Consider the following 23,106-nt stretch of genomic DNA (forward strand, 5'->3'; position numbering starts at 1 on the left):
TAAACAAACAAACAACAACAACAACAACAAAGAGCTTAGAAAACTCAGTAGACACCAGAACCTTGATTCCTATGTTAAATAAGAATAGTTTAAAGCAGCTACATAGTATGAACCCTGCTTCAGGTAAAAATACCATAGCACAGAATGCTGAGAGGTCCCTTTTCAAAGCTACCAACCCATGGGAAACTAAAATCTCATGTTTAGGTATAAATGCCCTCACTTTATTTCCTCCCATGCAAACTAAATTCTTTAAAAATGCATGTGAAAATATTTGAATCTGAGTCATCTACAAACCTCTGTGCCTATATTATGTGTCTATTAACATGTATAAAGATCATGATTATTTATATGTATGACTGGTACCATTCTTAAAAAAAAAAAAAAACTCAAGTACCAATTAAAAACAGGAAATAGGACACGTGGGTGGCTCAGTGGGTTAAGGCCTCTCTACCTTCAGCTCGGGTCATGATTTCAGGATCCTGGGATCAAACCCCGCATCGGGCTCTCTGCTCAGCAGGGAGCCTGCTCCCCCCACAACCCACCCCGCCTACTTGTGCTCTCTCTCTGTCACATAAATAAAATCTTTTAAAAAAAGAAAAAGAAAAACTGGAAGTATAAAATGAAAATAAAATCTGATTTTCTTTTTTTTTTAATCTGATTTTCTAAAGGATATAAAGTTTTCATAGATCAAACATAAAAGCAATTGATTTTATTATTTGTTTATACCTTGATTTTTATAATAGTCCCAGAGTGGATATAGACCGCAGTGAGGTCACTTTTCCTAATTCAGCTTGGGATATTTCTTGTTAGTGTTTGATAGACTTAATATCTAGGAGATGTGTAGGCAAAAGAGGAGTTATATAAGGCTCATCTCTAATATCTAGCCCAATGCATGGCTAATTTCTAGAAAATATTTATCAAGTGAATTGCTGACTGACAGACACATTGATTGACTAAATCAATGACTATGAAAACATTCATACACTGACCTAAGAATCAGTAATTATTGCGAAGCTCCATAGTTTTTGAATAATATTATCTTCTGAATGATAGCAAAGATGGAAGCCCTCCTCTTTGTCATTCATTTTCTACAAGAAACAGCAAGATTCAACAAATTTGAAATAAATCTGAAGCACTGAGACTTTCTACTTGGGTCTTCCTATTTATGCATGGAAAACTGGATTGATTATATGAACAAGGAACCTCACATGACTCCAGAGCACATGTGCCCTCCATGGGTAGTCTCTGTTGAAAGGCGTGCAGTGGGAATCAGCAACATTCTTCATGAACCAGGGGAAATCAACAGACTTCCTCTGCCCCTTCTTTCTTTCTTTCCTTTTTATTTTTTTTCTTGTTAAAATAAGAGATTCTTTAAAAAAAAAAAAAAAGGTTTTTAGTTTTAGGTTTCTTTTCTTTTTTTTTAAAGATTTTATTTTTTATTTATTTTGACAGAGACAGAGATCACAAGTAGGCAGAGAGGCAGGCAGAGAGAGAGGAGGAAGCAGGCTCCCCGCTGAGCAGAGAGCCCGATGAGGGGCTTGATACCAGGACCCTGGGATCATGACCTGAGCCGAAGACAGAGGCTTTAACCTGCTGAGCCACCCAGGCGTTCCTAATTTTTTTCTTTTTTTATTATTGTGTTCAGTTAATCAGCACATAATACATCATTAGTTTTTGATGTAGTGTTCCAACTATTCATTAGCCATTTCTTATAACATTATAACATTTCTGCTTCTACGGTTGTTAGAGGCACTCCTTAGCTATAAGACTAAACCTCAGCCCTCTAACGCAGTCTTCCAGCAGCCACATTCATCATTGAAGATATTCCAACAGTTGCCCCAACCTAGGAGTCTTAGCATGTTAAATTTTTCACTTCCAATGCATGAGCAAATCTTGATGGGATTTCTTATAAAATATGTCTAAAGTTCTTCCACATTTTTCCTATGCATTTCTATCACTGCCTGTGAGCCTTTATCACTCCTGCCTGGATTTCTGCAATATTCAACTTTTCTCCCTGCACTCAACCCTTATAATTCATTTTCTACACGCTGGTTTATATTATCTTTTAAAAATGCAAAGCAGATCGGTAGCACTCTTTTCTTACATCTTAGAGAACTCCTATTACACTGAGAATTAAGTCCAAAAATGTTATCAGGAGCTACAAGTCCCTGCATTCTTTATTTCTTGCCTACCTCCCAATACCAGTATCTCACAGTGTCTTTCTTATCACACACAAGATGCCACAGTTTCCTGTTTGCTCTTTGGACATGGAAAATGTTGCAAATTAATCTAAGCTGAGTTGATCCTGCACAACACATACGCACTAAACTTTTTTGGGTAGATAGGCAAAGACGACAAAGACATTTTTGGGTAGATAAACAAAAATAGGCAAAGAAGCCAAGTTAGGTGAGGGTTAACTATACCCTCAGTACTAGGTAATAATAAAACAAAGCTACTGATTGAATTTTGACAAATACACAGATATTTATAAGACATATATGATTGTCTTAGTGAGTGAGCACAAAATAGTTCTAACAACAACCTGCTGAAAGTGAAACAAAAGGGGCACCTGGGTGGCTCAGTTGGTGAAGCAACTGCCTTCAGCTCGGGTCAAGATCCTGGAGTTCCAGGATCGAGTCCTGCATTGGGCTCCCAGCTCCATGGGGAGTCTGCTTCTCCCTCTGACCTTCTCCCCTCTCATGCTTTCTCACTCTCTCTCTCAAATTAAAAAAGAATATATCTTTTTAAAAAAATATAACAAAGTTACATCTTTTTCTTCTTTCAGCTGTTCCTCATGTCATCAGAAGAAAGCATTCCAGAGGCAGAATTAATATACCCTTAAAGTAGGAGCAGCCAATGAAATGTTACTTTAACTCATGCCTAGACAGAAAACCATTTATGGATCAAGCCTGGGGTATCTTTTCTAACCTAAGGGTATAAGTTTCATACCCCATTAGATTCTTAAACTGTGTTAAAAATAAATGTGAAGAGTATCCCCAAAAACAAAGGTCAATTCCATATATCATAAATATCTTTAATTTTATCAATAAAGGCCTATTTATATTATTCATAATGCCAAATATCAGGATACTTATTTGCCAACAAATACCAGTTTAATAGTTACTAAGATCAGGTCACCTGGTGTTTATCAACAGATGGACAAAAAGTCTTGGTAGCCATCTCTGGAATGTGACTTTTCTTACATAATTCTAGCAGATGACCTTTGGATTATGGGTTCTTTTTTTTTTTTAAGATTTTATTTACTTATTTGATGGAGAGAAAGGGAGAGAGAGAGACTGTGCACATGAGCAGGGGCAAAGGGAGAGAGAGAAGTAGGTTCCCCTCTGAGCAAGGAGCCCAAAGAGGGACTCAACCCCAAGACCCTGGGATCATGACCTGAGCTGAAGGCAGCCACTTAACCCTCTGAACCACCCAGGTGTCCCTGGATTATGGGTTCTTGATTGAGACAAGTGATCCCCTCTTCCTGGAGTCAAAGCCTAAGAAGCTGGAACTTACATAATATCACTCTATCTACCCTGAAGTATTCTTAGTAAGTTGAAGACATTTTAACGTTTTTTCAAGAACTTCACACTTGTTGCTGGCTCTATGTAGAAAATTATGTAAACACTCTTTCTAAAGTTCTTCGCATGGTAAACTCTTTCTCATTCTTCAGGCTGAAGTTCACATTTCACCCTTTGAAAGACAGCTTCCTTTATCAAGCTATCCAAAGAATAGTAATGTTAAGCACAGAGTAATAATAGTAACCACAACTATAGTAATAGCTAATAATTTTGAGGACTTCTATGTGCCATGTACAAGGCTACTTACTGTACATTTATCATCTCATTTAATTTTCACAACAACCCTATGAAGTAGAATATTTATCTTCATTGTACAGATGAGGAAATTGAGGCATAGGATCTTGACAACATAACAAAATGGGAAGTGGCAGAACTGGAATTTGAATCTAGTGAGTCCCTGCCCAGAGTTCACCCTCTTTACAACTAAAGCAACACTGACTAACCCCATGCTAATTACTTTCACAACATCCTGTTTATTTATCAATATTTTGTACCATAATCTCTAAATATCTTTTATTTCCTTCATTATTCTTTCTCATGTCTCACCAAAATGTAAATTTATTGAGGGCAGGCACCATGATGGCTTATGTATCACTGTCAGAGGATCTAATACTTTTCCTGTTTTCTAGTTTGTGTTCAATAAATGTATTTCTGCAAAAATGAATTAGGGTAGTAGAACATAGGGACAGCATTGTTAATTCTAGTTCCATGACCCATATCACTCGACAGTCAAAAGGAAAGCCAAGAGGCCTGGAATAACTGATTCCTTGACATTCTCCACCATCTGTGTCTCACATCTGGTATCACAAGAGGTCCATCAGAGGTTTACTAGGGCATACTTGAACATCTGACAATGTTCTGGAGAAAGAATAGCTCACATTTCATCTATTCTCCACAATGTTGCCAAAGGGATATTTCTTAAATCATAATTCTAGGTAATTCACTAAGAGGAGAAAAAGAAATGAAAGATATACTGATTGGGAAGAAAGAAAACTTTGCAGACGGCTTGATCATCTATTAGAAAATCTGAAAGAATCAACCAAAAAGGGGCGCCTGGGTGGCTCAGTGGGTTAAGCCGCTGCCTTCGGCTCAGGTCATGATCTCAGAGTCCTGGGATCGAGTCCCGCATCGGGCTCTCTGCTCGGCAGAGAGCCTGCTTCCCTCTCTCTCTCTCTCTGGCTGCCTCTCTGTCTACTTGTGATTTCTCTCTGTCAAATTAATAAATAAAATCTTTAAAAAAAAAAAAAAAAAAAAAAAAAAAAAAAAAAAAAAAGAATCAACCAAAAAAACTCCTGGAATTAATAAGTGATTATAGCAAGGTTGCAAGATAAAAAGCTAATACACAAAAGTCAGTATTTTCTCCCATACATCAGCAATGAACAAGTGGAATTTGTAATTAATGACACATTACTATTTATATTAGTAGCATGGAAAATGAAATATTTAAGTATAAATCTAACCAAATATGTGGAAGATCTACATGAAGAAAACTACTAAACTTCTTTGACAATTATCAAAGAAGAACTGAATAAAGGGACAGATATTCCATATTAATGAAAGGAAGACTCAATCTTGTCAAGACATCAGCTCTTCCCAGTTTGACCTATAGGTTCAATTCAATTCCAATAAGACTCCAAGCAAGTTTGGATACCGACAACTAATTCCAAAGCTTATGTGAAAAGGCAAAACAGGGGGAAAGGTCAACACAATATTGAAGGAGAAAAACAAAATTGGAGAATGAACACTACTCAATTTCAAGACTTACTATAAAGACATAGCAATCGAGGGCACCTGGGTGGCTCAGTGGGTTAAGCCTCTGCTGTTGGCTCAGGTCGTGATCTCAGAGCCCCGTAGCCAATGGGCTCTCTGCTCAGCAGGGAGCCTCCTTCCCCCTCCCTCTCTGCATGTGTCTCTGTCTACTTGTGATCTCTATCTCTCTGTCAAATAAATAAATAAATAAATAAAAATTAAGATTAAGATTAAATAAATAAATAAAATCTTCAAAAAAAAAAGAGATACAGTAATCAAAACCATGTCATATTGCTGAAAGAGTAAACAAATAGGACATCGTAACAGAATAGAAAGCTCAGATATAGACGCACATTAACATAGTCAAGTGATCTTTGACAAAGGAGAAAAGGCAATACAATGGGGAAAAGATAGTCTTTTCAATAAACGGAGCTGGAACAACTGGACATTCACATGCCAAAGAGAGAGAGAGAAAGAGAGAATCTAGACACAGACTTTGCACCCTTCACAAAAATTAGCTCCAAATGTGTCATCGTCCTAAATGTGAAATGCAAAACTATAAAACTCCCAGAAGATAACATATGAAAAATCTTAGATGACAGCGGATATGGCAATGACTTTTTAGACTTTTTAGCATCAGAGGTATGATCTGTGAATGAAATAATCGATAAAGTGAACTTCATTAAAATTAAAAATTTCAGCTCTATGAGACACACTGTTGAGGCAATGAGAAGACAGAACACATCTGATAATGTGTTAATATGTATAAGATATATAATACACAAAACTCTCAAAATTCAACAGTAAGAAAACAAACCCATTAAACACCAGCCAAGGATCTGAACAGATACCTCATCAAAGAAGATATACAGATGTAAAATAAATGTTTGAAAAGATGTTCCACCAGCATGTGTCATCAGGGAAATGCAAATTAAAATAATGAGGAACTACCACTACATACCTACTAGAGTGGCCAAAACTGAAAACACGGACAACACCGGATGCTGGCGAGGATGTGGAACAGCAGGGACTCACTTCTTGCTAGTAGGAATGCAAAATGTTACAGCCACTTTGGGAGACAGTTTGGTGGTTTCTTACAAAACTAAACATCTTATCACATGATCCAACAGTTGCCCTAGTTGGCATTTACCCAAAAGGAACTGAAAACTTGTGTCCACACAAAAACCTACCCACAGATGTTTATAACAGTCTTATTCATAAGTGTCCAAACATGAAAGCAACTATGATGCCCTTCAGTAAGTGAGTGCATAAATATATTGTGGTAAATCCAGAAAAGGAAATATCATTCAGCACTAAAAAAAAGATAAGCTATCAAGCCGTAAAAAGATATGGAAGGAACTTAAATGCATATATTTAAGTGAAAGAAGCCAATCTAAAAAGGTTGTATGCTCTATGATTCCAACTATGTATTATTTTGGAAAAATTTTTAGGGCAACAGAACTACTTCATTTGAATCTGCAATGGTAGATCTATGTCATTATACATTTGTCAAGCCTCATAGACTGTACAACACCAAGAGTGAATTCTAATGTGAACTATGGACTTAGGGTGATAGTGATGTCTCAGTGTAGGTACATTAATTGCAACAAACATAGCAGTGTGGTGTGGGACATCCATAGTGGGAGAGGTTTTGCATGTGTGGGGTTAAGAGATCTCTTTCTCTTTACTTACTGCTCAGTTTTGCTATGCACATGAAACTTTTCTGTACAGAATTATTACTATTTTTTAAAGATTTTATTTATTTATTGGACAGAGACACAGCGAGAGAGTACACAAGCAGAGAGAGTGGGAGAGGGAGAAGCAGGCTTCCTGCTGAGTGGGAATCCCTATGTGGGGCTTGATCCCAGGACCCCGGGATCATGACCTGAGCCGAAGGCAGATAGATGCCTAATGGCTGAGCCAGCCAGGAGCCCCTGTACAGAAGGATTATTAAAACAAACAAAACTACATCAGAACTCTGCATCTGCATCATTTTAAAGGTGGAATCCACACTCCTTAGCCTGGCATATGAGATGTCTCTAAACTTTTCCCTGCCTAATCATCTAACTATGCATGTTAATTTGTTACACCCACACTTGTATGTGTATTTGTACACACACACACACACACACACACACACACACACAGCCTTTATGCCACCTCTCACACTATTCATTCAGAATTTCTTGTTTATTTAAATAAAGCTGTTAGTTTCTTGTATAGGCTCTCCCCTCTGAATGATGAGGTTCCTGCTCTTCTTTGATTGACTGACTAATGCCTCCTTGCCTTTCAAGCCTCGTTTCTTCAGGCTTGATTCTCCTCCAGTCTGATTCAGGTGCCTCTAATAGCACCCAGTATGTACCTTCTTTCATTATGCAGCATGTGATATTATTCTAGAATCATTTACATAAGTGACTGTATCCTTCAAGAGATCATGAGTTCCTTGAAGTAGAATCTGTTGTTTCAGCACAGTTTTGTGTCCGTAGTAGATATTCTAGAAATATTTGTTGGATAAGATGAATGGGAAGAAAAGGGGGAGTGGGGCAGTAAGCTTCCATCCCAGACCATTCCCAGACCTGACAATCATCTATGGGAAACTGCCCTTCGAAGGAAAGTGTGTGCAGTTGCTGGGAGCATTTTCCATCTTCAGTGAATAGGGCCAATTTCATTCCCTAGTGATGTCAATATGGAATCATTCACCAGCCTGAAAATCCTCTGGCACTGAAAACACACAAAGTCTGGAAGCCTGTTTATGAGACTGAGAAGGTGAGTCAATAGACCCTGTTCCAAGTTGGCAAGAAGGGATATAGTCCTAAACATCTAAAGCTCCATAATTCATATTAAGCCTCTCATTAATTTAAATGTTAATGTAAATTTAAAACATGTCATATTGATTTGGTACTATTTTTGGATGACTATTGCGTAACTGAGCTTTCTAACAGCAGAATCCAAATGGACATCCCTTCACATCAACTTTTGATTAAGAGAAAGAGTGAAGCTTTCTATTTTTCTCTCCCTTTTCATTGTGTAAAATCATTTGTTTTAGTTACATGTTCTAGCTATGAGAAGCTATGAGAACTTCTGCCTTTGAGTGGAATTGATTTGGACAGTCCTGAGCAAAAAGATCAATTTCTGAATCTCTTCTTTCACAGTATTACACATAGAATTTCAAATATGTACAGAGATTGGTGTCTTTCTTTCCCTTGTCACTGAGGAGACACGAAAAGTCTCTATGACCATGCTGGTGATTTCATTCTATTTTGTTAGTTTGCAGCCAGAATCTTCTTTCATTGGGATTTATGTCCTTACTTAAAAGGAAAGCGCAGTTTTCAAATGTCTCATTATGTTAGGTTCACATAAGAGAAATTATGGAGATGATGAGGATGATAACTGGAAATTTTGTATATCTTTACTTACTCTGTGCTGGACCTTGATGCAAAGTCTTTTATGAAAAGTTATCACAGGAGGGTGCCTGGGTGGCTCAGTTAGTTGAGTGTCTGACTCTTGGTTTTGGCTCAGGTCATGATCTGGTTGGATCTGGTTTGGATCAGGTCATGTGAGATGGAGACCTGCATCCGGCTCCCTGCTCAGTGGGGAGCCTACTTCTCCCTCTGCCACTTACCGTGCTTGTGCTCTCTCTCTCTCTCTCTCAAATAAATAGATAAATAATATCTTTTAAAACCCATTTTTTAAAAAAAGTTCTCACATAATCCTCAAAGCAACAGAGAGGCGCTACTCTCATAACCCTATTTTATAGATTAGGAAACTGTCCTATGGAAAGATTAAGCCTTTCCTAAAGTTCTACAAGTAGAAAGTGATGTAGCTTGCTCTAGGACTCAGGTTGGTCTGACCCCATGTTCTTTCTCACAGTCACTAAGCTCTTTGGTTCTTAAACCAAAAACAATGTAACTGAGATATACAAGCCTTCAACAGTGAATTTCTGTTCTTAAGCGATGCACTTAAACCTACAATAGATCATTTGTTGAGGCTATTGAGAAGCTAGGTGGATGGGTGGTATCCAGAAACCTGCTCACTAATTCATGAATACCTTGTCTCTTACTTCTTTCAACTAAGCATTGTGAAATTTGAACTAATTAGTTAGTGAAGCCTCTTCCAGCTCCTCATTCTACGAGTCTATATGATTCTCTCTGGGCTGATCAACAAACCCTCTGGCCAGTTGTTCTCTTCACAACCACCCACCACAATGCTTTTTTACACCCAATGCTTCTGCCCCTGCAGGCAGCCCTACCTAGCTCAGATCCCTGTACAAAGATGGGTCCATAGTAAGCATCCTGCTATCAACACATTTTTTTTGAAACATGCTAAGTATCAGGCAGATAACTCAAGCTAAAAGATGGAAAAAGCAACATTTTGTTCCCCTGAACATAAAAATGAAATACAAACATCATAGTCCTGGAAAGAAATCAGAGAAGGCCTCCTTATATCAAAATTATATTAACCAGTGCATTCAGAGGCTCACATAAATACAGACATGAGAGGACCTATTGAGATGGAATATTTACTGGCACAGCTATAGCCAACAAGCTTTACAGTGTTAGGATATATGGGATGGTACGGAGGAGGGTTGTTCTAGTCTCACACACACCTGCTAACTATGCCTCCTATTCTTTCTGTACAATTGGCTCATGCCTCGGTTTCTTCATCTATAAAATAAGGATCATTGGGGCACCTGGGTGGCTCAGTGGGTTAAGCCTCTGCCTTCAGCTCAGGTTATGATCTCAGGGTCCTGGGATCAAGCCCCGCATTGGGCTCTCTGCTCAGCAGGGAGCCTGCTTCCTCCTCTCTCTCTGCCTGCTTCTCTGCCTACTTGTGATCTGTCTGTCAAATAAATAAATAAAATCCTTAAAAAAATAAAATAAAATAAGGATCATTAATTCAAAAGTTTCATAGGGTCATTGTGAGGCTTAATCTGTAAAATAATGTAGATAGTTTATTCCAGTGTTGGACATATGGTGCAGGTTTAAATGAGTCTCCGCTATTCTAATAACAATAACAACAAAAAATTTCATGTGTTAGTTTTTAAATTACCCTTGTAAGTAGTAATTTCAGCTACTGCTCAATTCCCAATTTTAGAAATTGTTTTGTTTTTGCAAGACAATGACATACAGAACACCAATTAGGTATGACTATTTCACTCAGAAATGTTTTCCCCCCTTGGCAGATACCTGAGGGGGGCAGGAGGGAGGGAGTCATGATATAATGCCAAATTATATAAACTAGCTTACAAGTTGCCCACAGTTTTTCCAGTTTCTCCAGAATTCCAGATTCTTTTGCTCAACATTAGGATAGCAGAAAGATAGATAGACAGTGAATCACTGGTCATCAGGTGCCAAAGTATCATGAATCCTGTGAGTCCGAAATCAGATTTACTCAGCTCTGTGAGATACACAATTGATTTTTTCAAATCAATAGGTGAACCTGAACTTAATTAACTACAGTCACCTTAGTATCATTTAACTACAAGTAACTAATTACCCAGCAGAGATTGAAACCAGTAATTAGGTCCATATGATAAATTTATAAAAATCCAAGCGTTTTCTAAGCATGGTAGTTCTACCACCGCAAATTCTTCCTAACCATTCTGTCTATATCAAACCACGTATTTAGAAGAAAAATATCACAAAATGTGAAAGATGGAAGGGGCCTCACATGCAATTTTGTACAAAGCCAATTTTGTACAAAACTTTGTACAAAGTTTTTACATGGAGAGATGAAAACCCAGTGAGGTTTGGACACTTGCCCAAACTGCCTGATTAATTATGGCAGGGTTATTAATTGAATCCATTTCCAGCTCTCAATCCAATGCCTTTACTTACTTATTTTCTTGTTGCTATATCTAACTGAGAAATCTGTAAGTTACAGTGGGTATTTTATAGTTCTCTATGTCCATCTGGCAATTAGATTTGAAACAAAGTGATCATTGCCTGTATAATTTTGAACTCATGACAAAAGGACGAGGTAAGAACAAGAAGTCCCTCAAATGTATGTTCAAAATGTTATCTATAGATAAAAATATTTTCCAATGAAATACATATGGCACATTTTAATGAAATAATTCAGTGAACATTGACAAAATAAAGACTAGCAAATCTAGGATAGATACACCAAAGCAATTGTGTGTGTGTGTATACATATGTGTTATATGTATGCAACTATATATATATATATAGTACATATGTGTTATATACATATATAGACCCATATAATCACATATATATATATATATATTTATGTACTTATGTTAGATGAATACTGTATCCATTGATTCTCTTGGGTGAGGTTGGCAGGTGGGAATGTCTACCCTAAATTTGTTCTCATTTATATAGTATGATTTAAAAATATATTTGTGTTGTCTTACTCCAGGTGTAAAATAAACATCATCTGCTGAAATCCAGACCACTTCTTTAAATTCTTTGGGTTTTCTCAGGAAGATCAGGAACTGTCAGAGAAATTTTGATAAGGTAAGTTCCAAGCACTACTAATCTGTTCTCTTGGAGTTTCCATTCTAGCTGCCCATGTTCAGAACAAAGTGAGGTTTAGTACGTCAGAAAGAATAGGCAAATGGAAAGGTAGGTGCCATTTTTATTAATGATGTAGTTAGTATGTAAGGATGCTGTTTCAGTGTACGGCTAAAATAGGCTTCCTAGCATTGAACCCCAGACTTGAGTAGATTCACCCATCCAGACATGGATACCCATCTGACATGGACATGGCAGAGACATGGGAGCCTGACTATAAAATTTTCAGTGTGGAGTAGCTAACTCAAATGCATCTGTGAACAGCCTGCTCTAAAGATAAAGGTGAAGAGAATGGGTTAAACTGTAACTGACAAAAGGTCTTGTTCCCGAGTTCACTAATCAAATAAACAAATCTAATGACCAAGGAGAAGAGAGAGTAAATGGAGTAAAAGAATCCAGGAGAAGTACTATGGTGGAGTTTTCTTCAGATGAAAAAAATATATATATTAAATAGGGAATAAATATTCTTCCTTCATACCACTGTGTAGGAGTGACCTGCAAAAAAGAAGGGCCCTTAGAGATTGCATCAGGACTTTCTTAACCTAGTAGCACAGTAAAAAATTTCTCCTGGGTGAGGGAGTCAATCACAGCACCATGATTTCTCCTGCTTTAAGGAGCTAGCCAGATTCAAGGCAGAATTGCTGCCAACTGTCTGTGAGCAGTCATTTCTTTTCAGAATCTCAATGGGCATTTGTCTGTATTGTTACAAAGCAGATGACTCTATGGTAGACCACTGGCATTTATGGTTTTAGCTACTAAAGTAAAGCTCACTAGATAATTTTTAACTTTTCGGGCATACTATTAAACTATTCTGTAAAGAAGTTGTGGAGGGAACAGTTTATGAGGTAGTAAGTGAGCTTTGGTAGCTCCTCAGTGTACTTGGTTCAATGGGGATTTGTAATTGTAATTTAATAAATCATCAATGTTACTTGGATTTATGTGTTGGTAAATGTATTGGTAAAAATAAAACCAAGGAAAGGGAACTTGCAGAAAGGATAGAAAAGGAATTGCAAGCATGAATGTAAGAGTAAAATGATATACTTGGTACAGAACCAAGAACAAAACCAACCATCTACAAGCAGTCTTGGTGGCAGGACCCATTCAATATTTTCAACTGAATGATACCTCTAGAATGAAGGAATGCTATGCCATTTCTTTTATATTTGTGTTTCTTCGGTTGGGATTCTAGGTCTTGCAAGAATAAGTTCACTTTAATTTTGGTCACTTGATTTGGTCCACTTTTGGTGATATTACCTCCCCTTACCTATAAGAGCTAAGGATTAGCAAAGGAAAAAAATAAAACAGATTAGGACAACTTTGTCTCTTATAATGGAAGGACAGTCATCAGGATTTACCAATACACCATGAAATACTTAAGGAAGGTAAGTATTATCTTCCTTAATACTTATCTTAAGGAATCCCCAAAAATGAAATAGGATATCACCATGAAGGAGGGGTTTATGTTTGATATTATTTAATACCACCTCCTGGCATAGATATTATATCACCTTTTAACATGAGTAATCTACAAAAATGTATGGACTGCACTGCCATTTAGAAAGTTGATTATTAATGGGGTACCTAGGTGGCTCAGTGGGTTGGGCACCCAGCTCTTGGTTTTGGCTCTGGTTGTGATCTTGTGGTCATAGGATCAAGCTCCAAGCCAGCCCCTACACTCAGTGGGAAGGCTGGTTGAGATTCTCTCTCCCCTCTACCCTCCCTGTCCCTCTCACTCTAAAACGAATAAATGAATCTTCTTTTAATATTCTTTGGTTATTAGCAAAGGCCTCTTGGATATATCCTTAAAGAATGTCAAAGGACTACTAAATTTGACACTCAAACTTATACTCCTGCAAGTTATTACATAAGATTAAAAGTAAGATTAAATCTATAAAAGCCCTGACCCCTTCTTCTATTCAGTTGAAAAGAAGGGACTGTCCTTTGTTACCAGACCTGTGCTCCTACATGGAGTGTGAACTTCAGATATTTAAAGACGAGCCTGGTTTCTTGCATCCATTTCACTCAAGCGTGGAATGGGAGCCCTTTTAATTTAAAATATTCTGCTAGCTACATTTAATCGATGAAACAAACAAAAACAATTCAGGGTTGTAATCTTGGTCAATGGGTATCTAAATCTGTGCTTGAACTAATGAAACCATGGAAGAGGAATGGGAAGGAAAATTTAGTCATTGAGAAGGTGATCTCAAGAAGAAACATGTAGAAAGGCCCAAGGACATTTCTGTGCCTAAAGATATGGCAGTCAAGAAGTATCACCGCAAATGCACATAGTGAGGAATTTGTTTGGCTTGTCCACTGTTGTCAGTGAGCTATGAAATGGATGGAAATGGGACAAGTATGAAATCTGGTTTTAGCCCTCAAATTTGGAGCTATGGCTTCCTTCTGCTGGGATGCCCATCCAGATACCCAGCTATAATTAGATCCTGGAGAAAGTAAAACTCATTCAGTAAAACGACTAGTTCTCCAAACAAACAAAAATATTACGCTGAACGAGAGAAGAGAAATAGTAAGAAAATAGACTGGGACTTCCCTGGAGAAGCCAAACCTCAAAGTCTTTCACAAGATTTAACAAGATTTTCACAACAATAAAGACCTTTAAAGAAGGAAAAAAATGGTCCTAGATCAGTGGAGTATTTGTTCCAGAAAGGGACAAGAGCAAATATTTAAAATCTTCAGGGAAATCAGAAAATACAGCCACTCCATTGATTAATTATCATAGCTCTTCCCTTTCTGTTCTGCATAAACACTGGCATAGAGATTTTTGTTCCACTTGGAATTTTTTAACTTAATATGAACAAGCCCTATCAGGAGTTAATTTTATTTCTGACTTCTTGCTAATAGAAAGAGTGAGAATTATCGTCTTCTATAAGATGGTTAAATGGATGGTGCAACAGACTGTAACGAGGAAAGTTTCAAATACCCTTGTCAGGCCTGTGATTCATACACAAAAAGTACACATCTATGTGGTTAAGTTGCAGTGAATGTTACTTTATGATTGACATTTTTATTTGGGAACAAATAGAGTCCCACTTATTCCTGGAAACATATCTATAAATTAGATCCCCCAGTGCCTAAAATGAGATACGTAATTTCAAGTGAAACAATATTATTGCCTCAATCTAAAGAGAAATAAAAGGATATTTGCTATTATCACATCCATGGGAATTTTTTGATAAAAAAAAAATGTATAGCTTTTTCCAGTTTGGGTTGTCTCTAAAATGTGGCTGTATTGGTGGTGACTGAAATCGTTATTAGATCTGATTCATAGATTTCTTGGTAATAGAAAAAACATGCCCACATTCCCATGACTCAGGTTCTGGTTAACAAATTTTTACACCATAAATCTAAGGTAGCCACACTCACGGAGATCTCAAGTCCCATGAGATGCCTCCTCTTTGGCCTTTAAATTAAAAACAGAATTAAAACACTCAGTAGTGGCAAGAGTGTAGAGAGAGAACATTTTTATAAAATGCTATTGAGAGAGTAACTTGGTATAACCCTTGCAGGGACCAATATGGCATGTTATCAAAAGTCTTTAAAAGTCAGGCTGCCCTTGACCTAACATTTCTTTTTCTAAGATTTATCTTAAAGAAATTAGTGGACAAATGAATGAAGACATTGTACATGCATAATCATTGCAGCACGGCAAATATCAGAAACAACCTATATATCTGGCAATAAAGGACTTGTAATGATATAATAAGGTACCACATAATCATCAGTGGTGATGCCATTGCTCTGAATGTATAGACATGGAAATATAGCCACAGTATATTATTAATTTAGAAAATCTGATTATATGAAATTCTGTGATACCAGCAATTTATATATTATACATTTGTTTGTGTAGAAAAGATCTGAGTCGTGAGATTATGGCTTATTCTCTTTGTATATCGTATTTCTCTAAAGAAGAAATAAATAGACCCGTAAAACAAATTGAGAGAATAAAATAAATTGCAAAGGGAAAAGATTTTCAAAGGATAGGAAATGATACTTTCCTGCCATTAAAAGACAGGTGCACAACACTATCTTTTTATGATCCACATTGTTTTCCCACCAGAAGGAGGCCTGAGCAGGGAGTGGATCTGTGGACCTACCACGTTTTCCCAGGAATGGGGCTGAGCCATGACTCCTGGTGTCCTGGTCTCTAACAGTGATAATCTCATCCCCTGTTGTTATAAGAGCAGTGACCTCTAGTAATATGCTAAAAAGCAAGGGGGAAAGGGCTCAAAACTAATATCAACTACACCAGCTGATCATTTACAAATAGGACTATGCAAGAAGAATGTAAGGTATAATTCCCGGAGCCAGGGATTAAGAAGAGACTTTGAAGATGGTTGAAAGGTGAAAGCACTACGACACTATAATCTTGCTGCTCAGCAGCAGAGTAAAGCCAAGATCACCACTGCGGTGCTCGGTGTTTGGGGCTCAGTGAAAGGAAGGCATGATTGACAGAGGCACCGCAGGGACAGACTCACATTCTGCAGTGCTTTAAAGGGCTGAAGGAAATGTTCGAGGAGGGTACCCAGACATTGCTTTAGCCCTTGTGTAACTGATGTCAAATCTATGGAAGCAACGAAATGCTCAAGTAAATGCCCTTCAGGCTAAGACCCTCCTCTTTCATCCAAGTTATTGACCCTACTCCTTCTCCTGGGATATTGGAACGACCACCACCGCAAATTCATGGAACAGTTAGTATCCCTGAGGTGAGCAATTAGTCCTTTGTACCTAAGGCTAAGACACGAACAGCCCAGTTAGCTATAGGTTCCCTGGAAATTGTTTTCCTCCTAGCATTCCTGGATGGATCTGTGTAGGTGCCATGAAAGGTTGGGAATCCCTCGAAGAGGTTTTGAATGGGTCTGTTCTAGAGGAATCCCTCGAAGAGGTTTTGAATGGGTCTGTTCTGTTCTGGAGACCCCAGTCTACTTATGTTACCACCATGATAAATAAAATGGCAGGTGAAAGTAATGGAGGAAGGACTTTCTGTGCATATAATTGGGACATAAACGTCTTTGTCCCAATTATTTCAATGAGTCTTCACAACACCCTCTCTACCTTCCTTCAAAGGTAAAGAGAAGTTAAATAACTTGCTCCTCAAGGTCATTAAAATAGAAAGGAGATAGGTGTGGGATTAAAATCCAGGCTGTATGATTCCAATTGTAACCATTGGCATACCTTCCGACTCTTGTAGAACACGTTATAATGTTTATGAACGATGACTGTTTAAAGCAATAGTAATCATTTGAAAAAACTGACATCAGACGTAACCAAGCAAGAGGTACACGGGATTCAGAATTTTGATTTTTCTGATCTTCTTATAACGAAAGAGGGCAGTTAGTGAATTAGAACCCCATGGTTCTTCCTTAGTTTTCTTTTTACACAAAGCCATGATAAATAGCAAGATACGAATGAACTCCAAAGCTCTGGGAAGGGAAAGACCTCTGAAAGAATCTGGTGTTGTATTGCAGTGGTGTCCCCAAAGGGGGAAAGCATGTTCTTAAGTATGCTGTATTTGGTAAGTGGTAACCATTTGGAAAACAGAGGTGAAATGAAAATTACCTGCTAAGTCTCAGCCATTCCACAGCACATTTCAGCTGAGAATGCTTAAAAATAAAATACCCGAGAAGGCAAGCTATTTGCAGTTCTATTTGTACGTGATCTTATTTTCCCCATGTGCGAGGAGAATGTTCCTTCAAGGTTGTCACTGTCATCATGGAGCGCTCACTCACTCATTCAATAAATGTTTCTGGAACATGAACTTCATGCTGGGGAACTGAGCACTGGGGTTACTCACTGGGGTTCTCTTCTATGGAGGGAAACAAGGACAGACCCCAGGATCTTAATATCTTAATAGTATATGGTAGCGAGGAGAGGAACAGATGCACATTAACATAAAGATATATACGCTTGCCCACATACACGCATATGCTATCTTGCCACACTGCGGGAGGGAAATATCAATCACACTGAAGATATTAACAGAATGTCTGGGTGGCTTCCACCTCGATCGCAGAAGATTTCATGGATGAGTTGAGTTTTCAAAAGTTTGGGGGAAAAAATGACAGAATAAAGTATTGTGGCACAGAATGTGGAGACATTTTCTGTCTTGGCAGAGATCATTTCACAGAGAATCTGAGGAGTCCTCAGTATCGTGAAGGAATATAATTTGAATTAGAAAGAGCTCAGGTGAAACACCCAGGCAGGGATCAAATATCAGAACTGATGTGCATGTTTTCCGGCATATGTCTAAGTGGAGTCTTAGAAACAAAATACCCCCTCCAGGTCCTTCCTTTGGAATCTAAAGTCTTTGTATATGAGATGACATGCAATTATTATACCGAATTCTAATAAATACAAATAAAACCCAAGTCCTTTTTAAAGGCTTGAGCTGTAGATCAAGCAGGGTTAAAGCGTCTGTTTTGCCAATTACTTTTCAAACTTCAAAAAGTTGTTTTCTCCCCTTGCTTTCAGGTTCTTTAGGGAAGGAAGGCTACTGCGAGTGAATGCAGGCACAGATCTTAGCCCTCTGTCTGGCACATAGTACTTGCTCTGTAAATATCAGCTAGGCTTTTATCAGTAATACCTCTTTACGGTTTTATTAAGAATATAACATGAAAATCTTGTGCGCACTGACGGATGCACTGTCTTACACAATTTAGTTTTGCTTCGGTAAAACAAGTGCTTTGAGACATCGCCAATATCCTAGAAATTGTGGCGAACGATGTCGTACAGTGATGAATAGGGTAGAGTCCTCCCTGCCACGGAATCTGTGTACTTAGGCTTCATTTGCAGCAAACCACAATGACTAACTGGAGGTCCTTATTTGTTTTATTTGTTTTTTATTTACCTATTAATTCCTAAGAAATTCAGGGATCTCTATAAAATATTTTGGTCATCAGAAAACTTTTAAAATGCCTCTAGCACAATGTACTACCGAAACATTTCTGCATTTAAAAAATGTTTCATGTTAATAAAAAAAATCTACTCTAAAAAAAAAAGTGTTGCAGTTAACTAAGTAATTTTACCTTCGTTCATGTATGATCGTCACAGTAGGCTTCCATGAGGTGAGCCCAGGGCTGGAGGGGATGAGTGGTGGGGTGACAAGAGTTTTGGAGGAAACCGATAATTTAAGGACATACATGACTTGCCGATGCTAACAGGAGAAGTGAGCAAGGAGGAAATTCTTCTGTACTAGGTTGCCTCTGTATAGAAGGAAGGAATCCTCTTGTTTTTCTTCAGAGCCTATGTGGGGTCAGCTTCAAGGAAGCCTATGAGTTGATAGCACATGCCCATGAAATTTTCATCTTTTTCAACCACCCTTTCCCTTATCTGGTTAAATATAATTCCCTGCCACTTCTGGGTTGCTATACAACCATTAAGATCATCCCTCTGCTCCTTTGCTTTCTTCCCTCTTCAGACAAAACTATTGTGTCCAGCAATGATAATAATTGGGATAAAAGGTGCTGTCTCCCTACAACAGGATATTATTTGATAATAAAAAGGAATGAATACTAGGACATCCTCTGACATGAATGAACCTTGAAAACATTTGGCTCGATGAAAGAAACCAGACACAAAAGAACTACATACGGTATGATTCCATTTATACGAAATGTTGAATATGGTATGGATACAGTTCCATATCAGTTTGAATACAGCATAAGCAAATTGGTAGAGACAGAAAGTAGATTAGTGGTTGTCTACGGCAGGGTGGAGAGAATGAGGAATGACCACTGATTGGGTAGAGAGATTCTTTTTGAGGTGACAGAATGTTCTAAAATAAGACTGTGGTATTGATTTATATGTTCAGAAGAGTGAATTGCATGGAATGTGGCTTATATCTCAATACAGCGGTTGAACAAATAACCATCACGGGAATGCTCAAAATTATTATAACTGTGTCATGTTTGCATAGGGCAAATATTTTATATACATTAATTTAGCATATCTAGTGAACCCTCAAAACTGCATTCTAAGCCTGCTTCTATTTTATTTCCATTTTTTTAAAAAAATGAGCAAACTGAGAGAGAAAGTTAATCTCCCAAGATCCCACAGCGAGTAAATGACAAGAGTTAGGATTTAAGCTTGGGAAGTCTAGCTTCAGAATTCTGCTCTCTTGATGCCTTTGCTATTCAGGTGCTACTGACAGCCTTCCTGTACCCTTACATCTTACGTTCTGGGCACCTGGAAGCAGTGACTGTGCCCTGATTTCTCCTTTGCATGTATTTGCCTGTTTTCTTCCTTCCCTTTCATTTTTCCCTGTAAGTGAGGTATAAATGGCATACAATAGACTGAACCTTTTAAAACTGTACAGTTTCACAACTTTGACATCTATAATATTGTGAAACCATCACACATCAAGGTAATCCATATGATCAGGACAATAAACTTATGTGTCATCCCCAAATGTCTCTTCATGCTCCCACATCCCACTTCTGGTCTGACGCTTCTCCCTCCACTTGTTCCCAAGCCACTGCTGATCATTTTCTGCCATTTACAGATCTGGAGTCAGACAGTATATACTCTTTTGTTCAGATTCTTTCCCACAGTATAATTATTCTCAGACTTCCATGTTATTATGTGCCTAAAATTCTGTTTGTTTTCATTGCTGAATAGTACTCCATCATGGGAATGCCACAGTTCTCTCTTATTCGGGCATTGGTGTACCGTTGGATTATTTCCATGTTTTAGCTATTGCAGATGAAAATCTATGAACACTGGTATAAAAATCTTGGTAGGGACATAGCTTTTTATTTCTTTTGCATTAATATCTAGGAGTAGAATGGCTGGATCATATTCCAAATTGGTTGTAACATTTCACATTCCTACTCAATTCCTGTCGAGTCCCTCCACATTCTTGCCAACACTTTTTGATCTTAGTCATTCTAGTAGGTGTGTAGTGGTATCTCATGGTGATTACAAGATGGTTACAAGGTGGTTACAATCACTAAGGATGTTGAATATCTTTTTAATGTGTTTATTTGCCGTCTATATGGCTTATAACTTATTTATCATCTTCCTTGTATGAGTTGTCTGCCTTCTTACTACTAAGTTTGGTGAGCCCTTTATGTATGCTGCTTATGAGTCTTTTATGAGATACATGGTTTGCAAATATTTTCTTCCATTCTGAAGCTTATCTTTTCCTTCTCTTAACAGTATTTTCCCAAGAGTTGAAGCTTTTAATTTTGGTGAAGTCCAATTTATTTTTTTCTTTTATAGATTATGCATTTGGTATCATATCTATAATATTTTCACCAAACCCAAGATCAAAAATATTTTTCTACCATGTTTTCTCCTATAAGTTTCATAATTTCACATTTTATAATTAGGTACGTGGTCCATTTTGATTTAATGTTTATATGTGGTGTGTGGTATAGCTTTACATATGGACATCTAGTTTTTCCAGGACTTTTTGTTGAAAAAACTATCCTTTCTCCACTGAATTATTTTTGTGTCTTTGTCAAAAATCATATATATGTATGTGTGTGTGTGTGCTTGCACGCGCATGTGTATACACATATTGATTCCTTTCTCATAACCTTTGCTTATCAAAATCCCAGTTATCCTTCAAAGTCAAGTTTAGATGCCTCACACTCTAGAAAACCACCCCAAATTGTATTCATGGTCAAGTAAAAAGAAAAAAGAAAAAAACAAACAGTCCTATATTAACAGTGATTATCTCCAGCTGTGGGATTTGAGATGATTTATATTTTGGCTAATATACTTTTTCAGCATTATCTGAATTTTCTACCCTCAGTGTTTATACTTCATAGGGAAAAAATAATTTGGTTTTATGTTTATAGCATATTCTTTGCCATATACTTTGCCATACACATAGATTTTGTTTTGTTTTGTTTTGAGTAAATAAAATCCAACCTAACTGTTAGCTATATATACACACACGAGGACACACACACACATTATATTGGCTCATGTAACAACAACAACATCTCAGAACCAAGTAACCTCAGGCATGGAAAGACCTAGATGCTTAGTAGCTAGTAGGGGGAACCTACCACTGCTGATCTCATGGCCCTACTCTCCTCACTGCTGGCCTTTTTCTCAGGCAGTCTCTCCTCCACAGAAGTCCCCAGACCACTACAGGCTTCCATGACTTTGGCAATTTGGGGGATGGAGGGGGTTCCCTATTGTCCTCGTAAAACGTTTTGGGGTTCACTTGCCTTGTTACATGCCCTCCTCTCACTACCAATTGTGTTGACTGATTGTTCAAGTTATTTCTCACTGCGTAATCATTTGAGGTGCTCGGTCCTATCTGAGTGTCTAAGGGTTATGTCTGGAAAAGATAAACTGAGACACTCTATCAAAAGAATAGCTAAAACATAGAAAAATATCCAAAATAACCAGTGTGTACTACTTTCCCTTTCTTATATCATCCAAGCAATCTGGTACATAGATATCACCTAAATCTGAGAAATTTGGAATGGAGATTATTCAAGTTCACTGTCACAGTTTTCTATGGCTGCTGTCACAAATAACCACCATCTCAGTGGCTTAAAACAACACAAATCTATTGTCTTTCGGATCTGGAGGGGATAAAAATGAAGGTGTTGGCGGAGTTGCCTTTCTTTTGGAGGCTGTCGTGGAGAGTCTGTTTCCTTGCCTTCTCCAGCTTCCAGGGGCTGTGGTCTACAGTCTCTTTCTCCATCTTCAAATATCCTCAGAGCCAGTGGTGTGACATCTTCAAATTGTTCCCTCTGTGGCTCTGACCCTTCTGCCTCACTCTCACTAGGATCCTTGTGATCACATTGGGTCCACCTCAGCAATCCAGGATATTTCCCTCATCTCAAAATCTGGACTCATTCACACCCATAAGGTCCCATTTGCTACATAGAGTGACAATGCCACAGGTTCTGGGGATGAGTATATGGGCATTCTTGGAGGATCGTAATTCAGTCAAACGTAGTCACAGGGCATTAGGTGGTAATGATGAGTGTTTAAACCCTGTTTCCCAACTTGAAGATCGGTGTCTTTTCTAATTTATCACAATTGCATCCCGTAACAGTGGTTGTATATAAACTTGTCTAGATTTCAAACTCTGAGACGTCAGGGAATTTCATCCACCACAGAAAACAAGTATGTGAGAGTTGGGGGGGGGGTGATTTTTTTCTAAGACAAAGGTATAGGTGGAGAAAAAAAGCTCAATTTTACTTGTAACTTGGATCATTTCACACTGACAGTTGCCTCCTTGGCCCTCCCTC

General features: G+C 37.9%; 1 protein-coding gene across 1 annotated transcript in view; it reads left to right on the forward strand.

Annotated features, from left to right (window-relative positions):
- Positions 1–11,812, forward strand: part of LOC101677814 — a 1,019,668-nt gene extending 1,007,856 nt beyond the window's left edge. The window contains exon 7 of the mRNA XM_045066004.1: positions 11,715–11,812. Coding sequence (XP_044921939.1) covers positions 11,715–11,720 — 6 coding nt within the window. The 3' untranslated portion in view covers positions 11,721–11,812. The remainder of the gene's footprint in view (positions 1–11,714) is intronic.
- Positions 11,813–23,106: the final 11,294 nt, after the last annotated feature.

Source organism: Mustela putorius, unplaced genomic scaffold, assembly GCF_011764305.1.
Source record: "Mustela putorius furo isolate JIRA1106 unplaced genomic scaffold, ASM1176430v1.1 tig00003859_pilon_pilon_pilon, whole genome shotgun sequence".
NCBI classification, from domain to species: domain Eukaryota; kingdom Metazoa; phylum Chordata; class Mammalia; order Carnivora; family Mustelidae; genus Mustela; species Mustela putorius.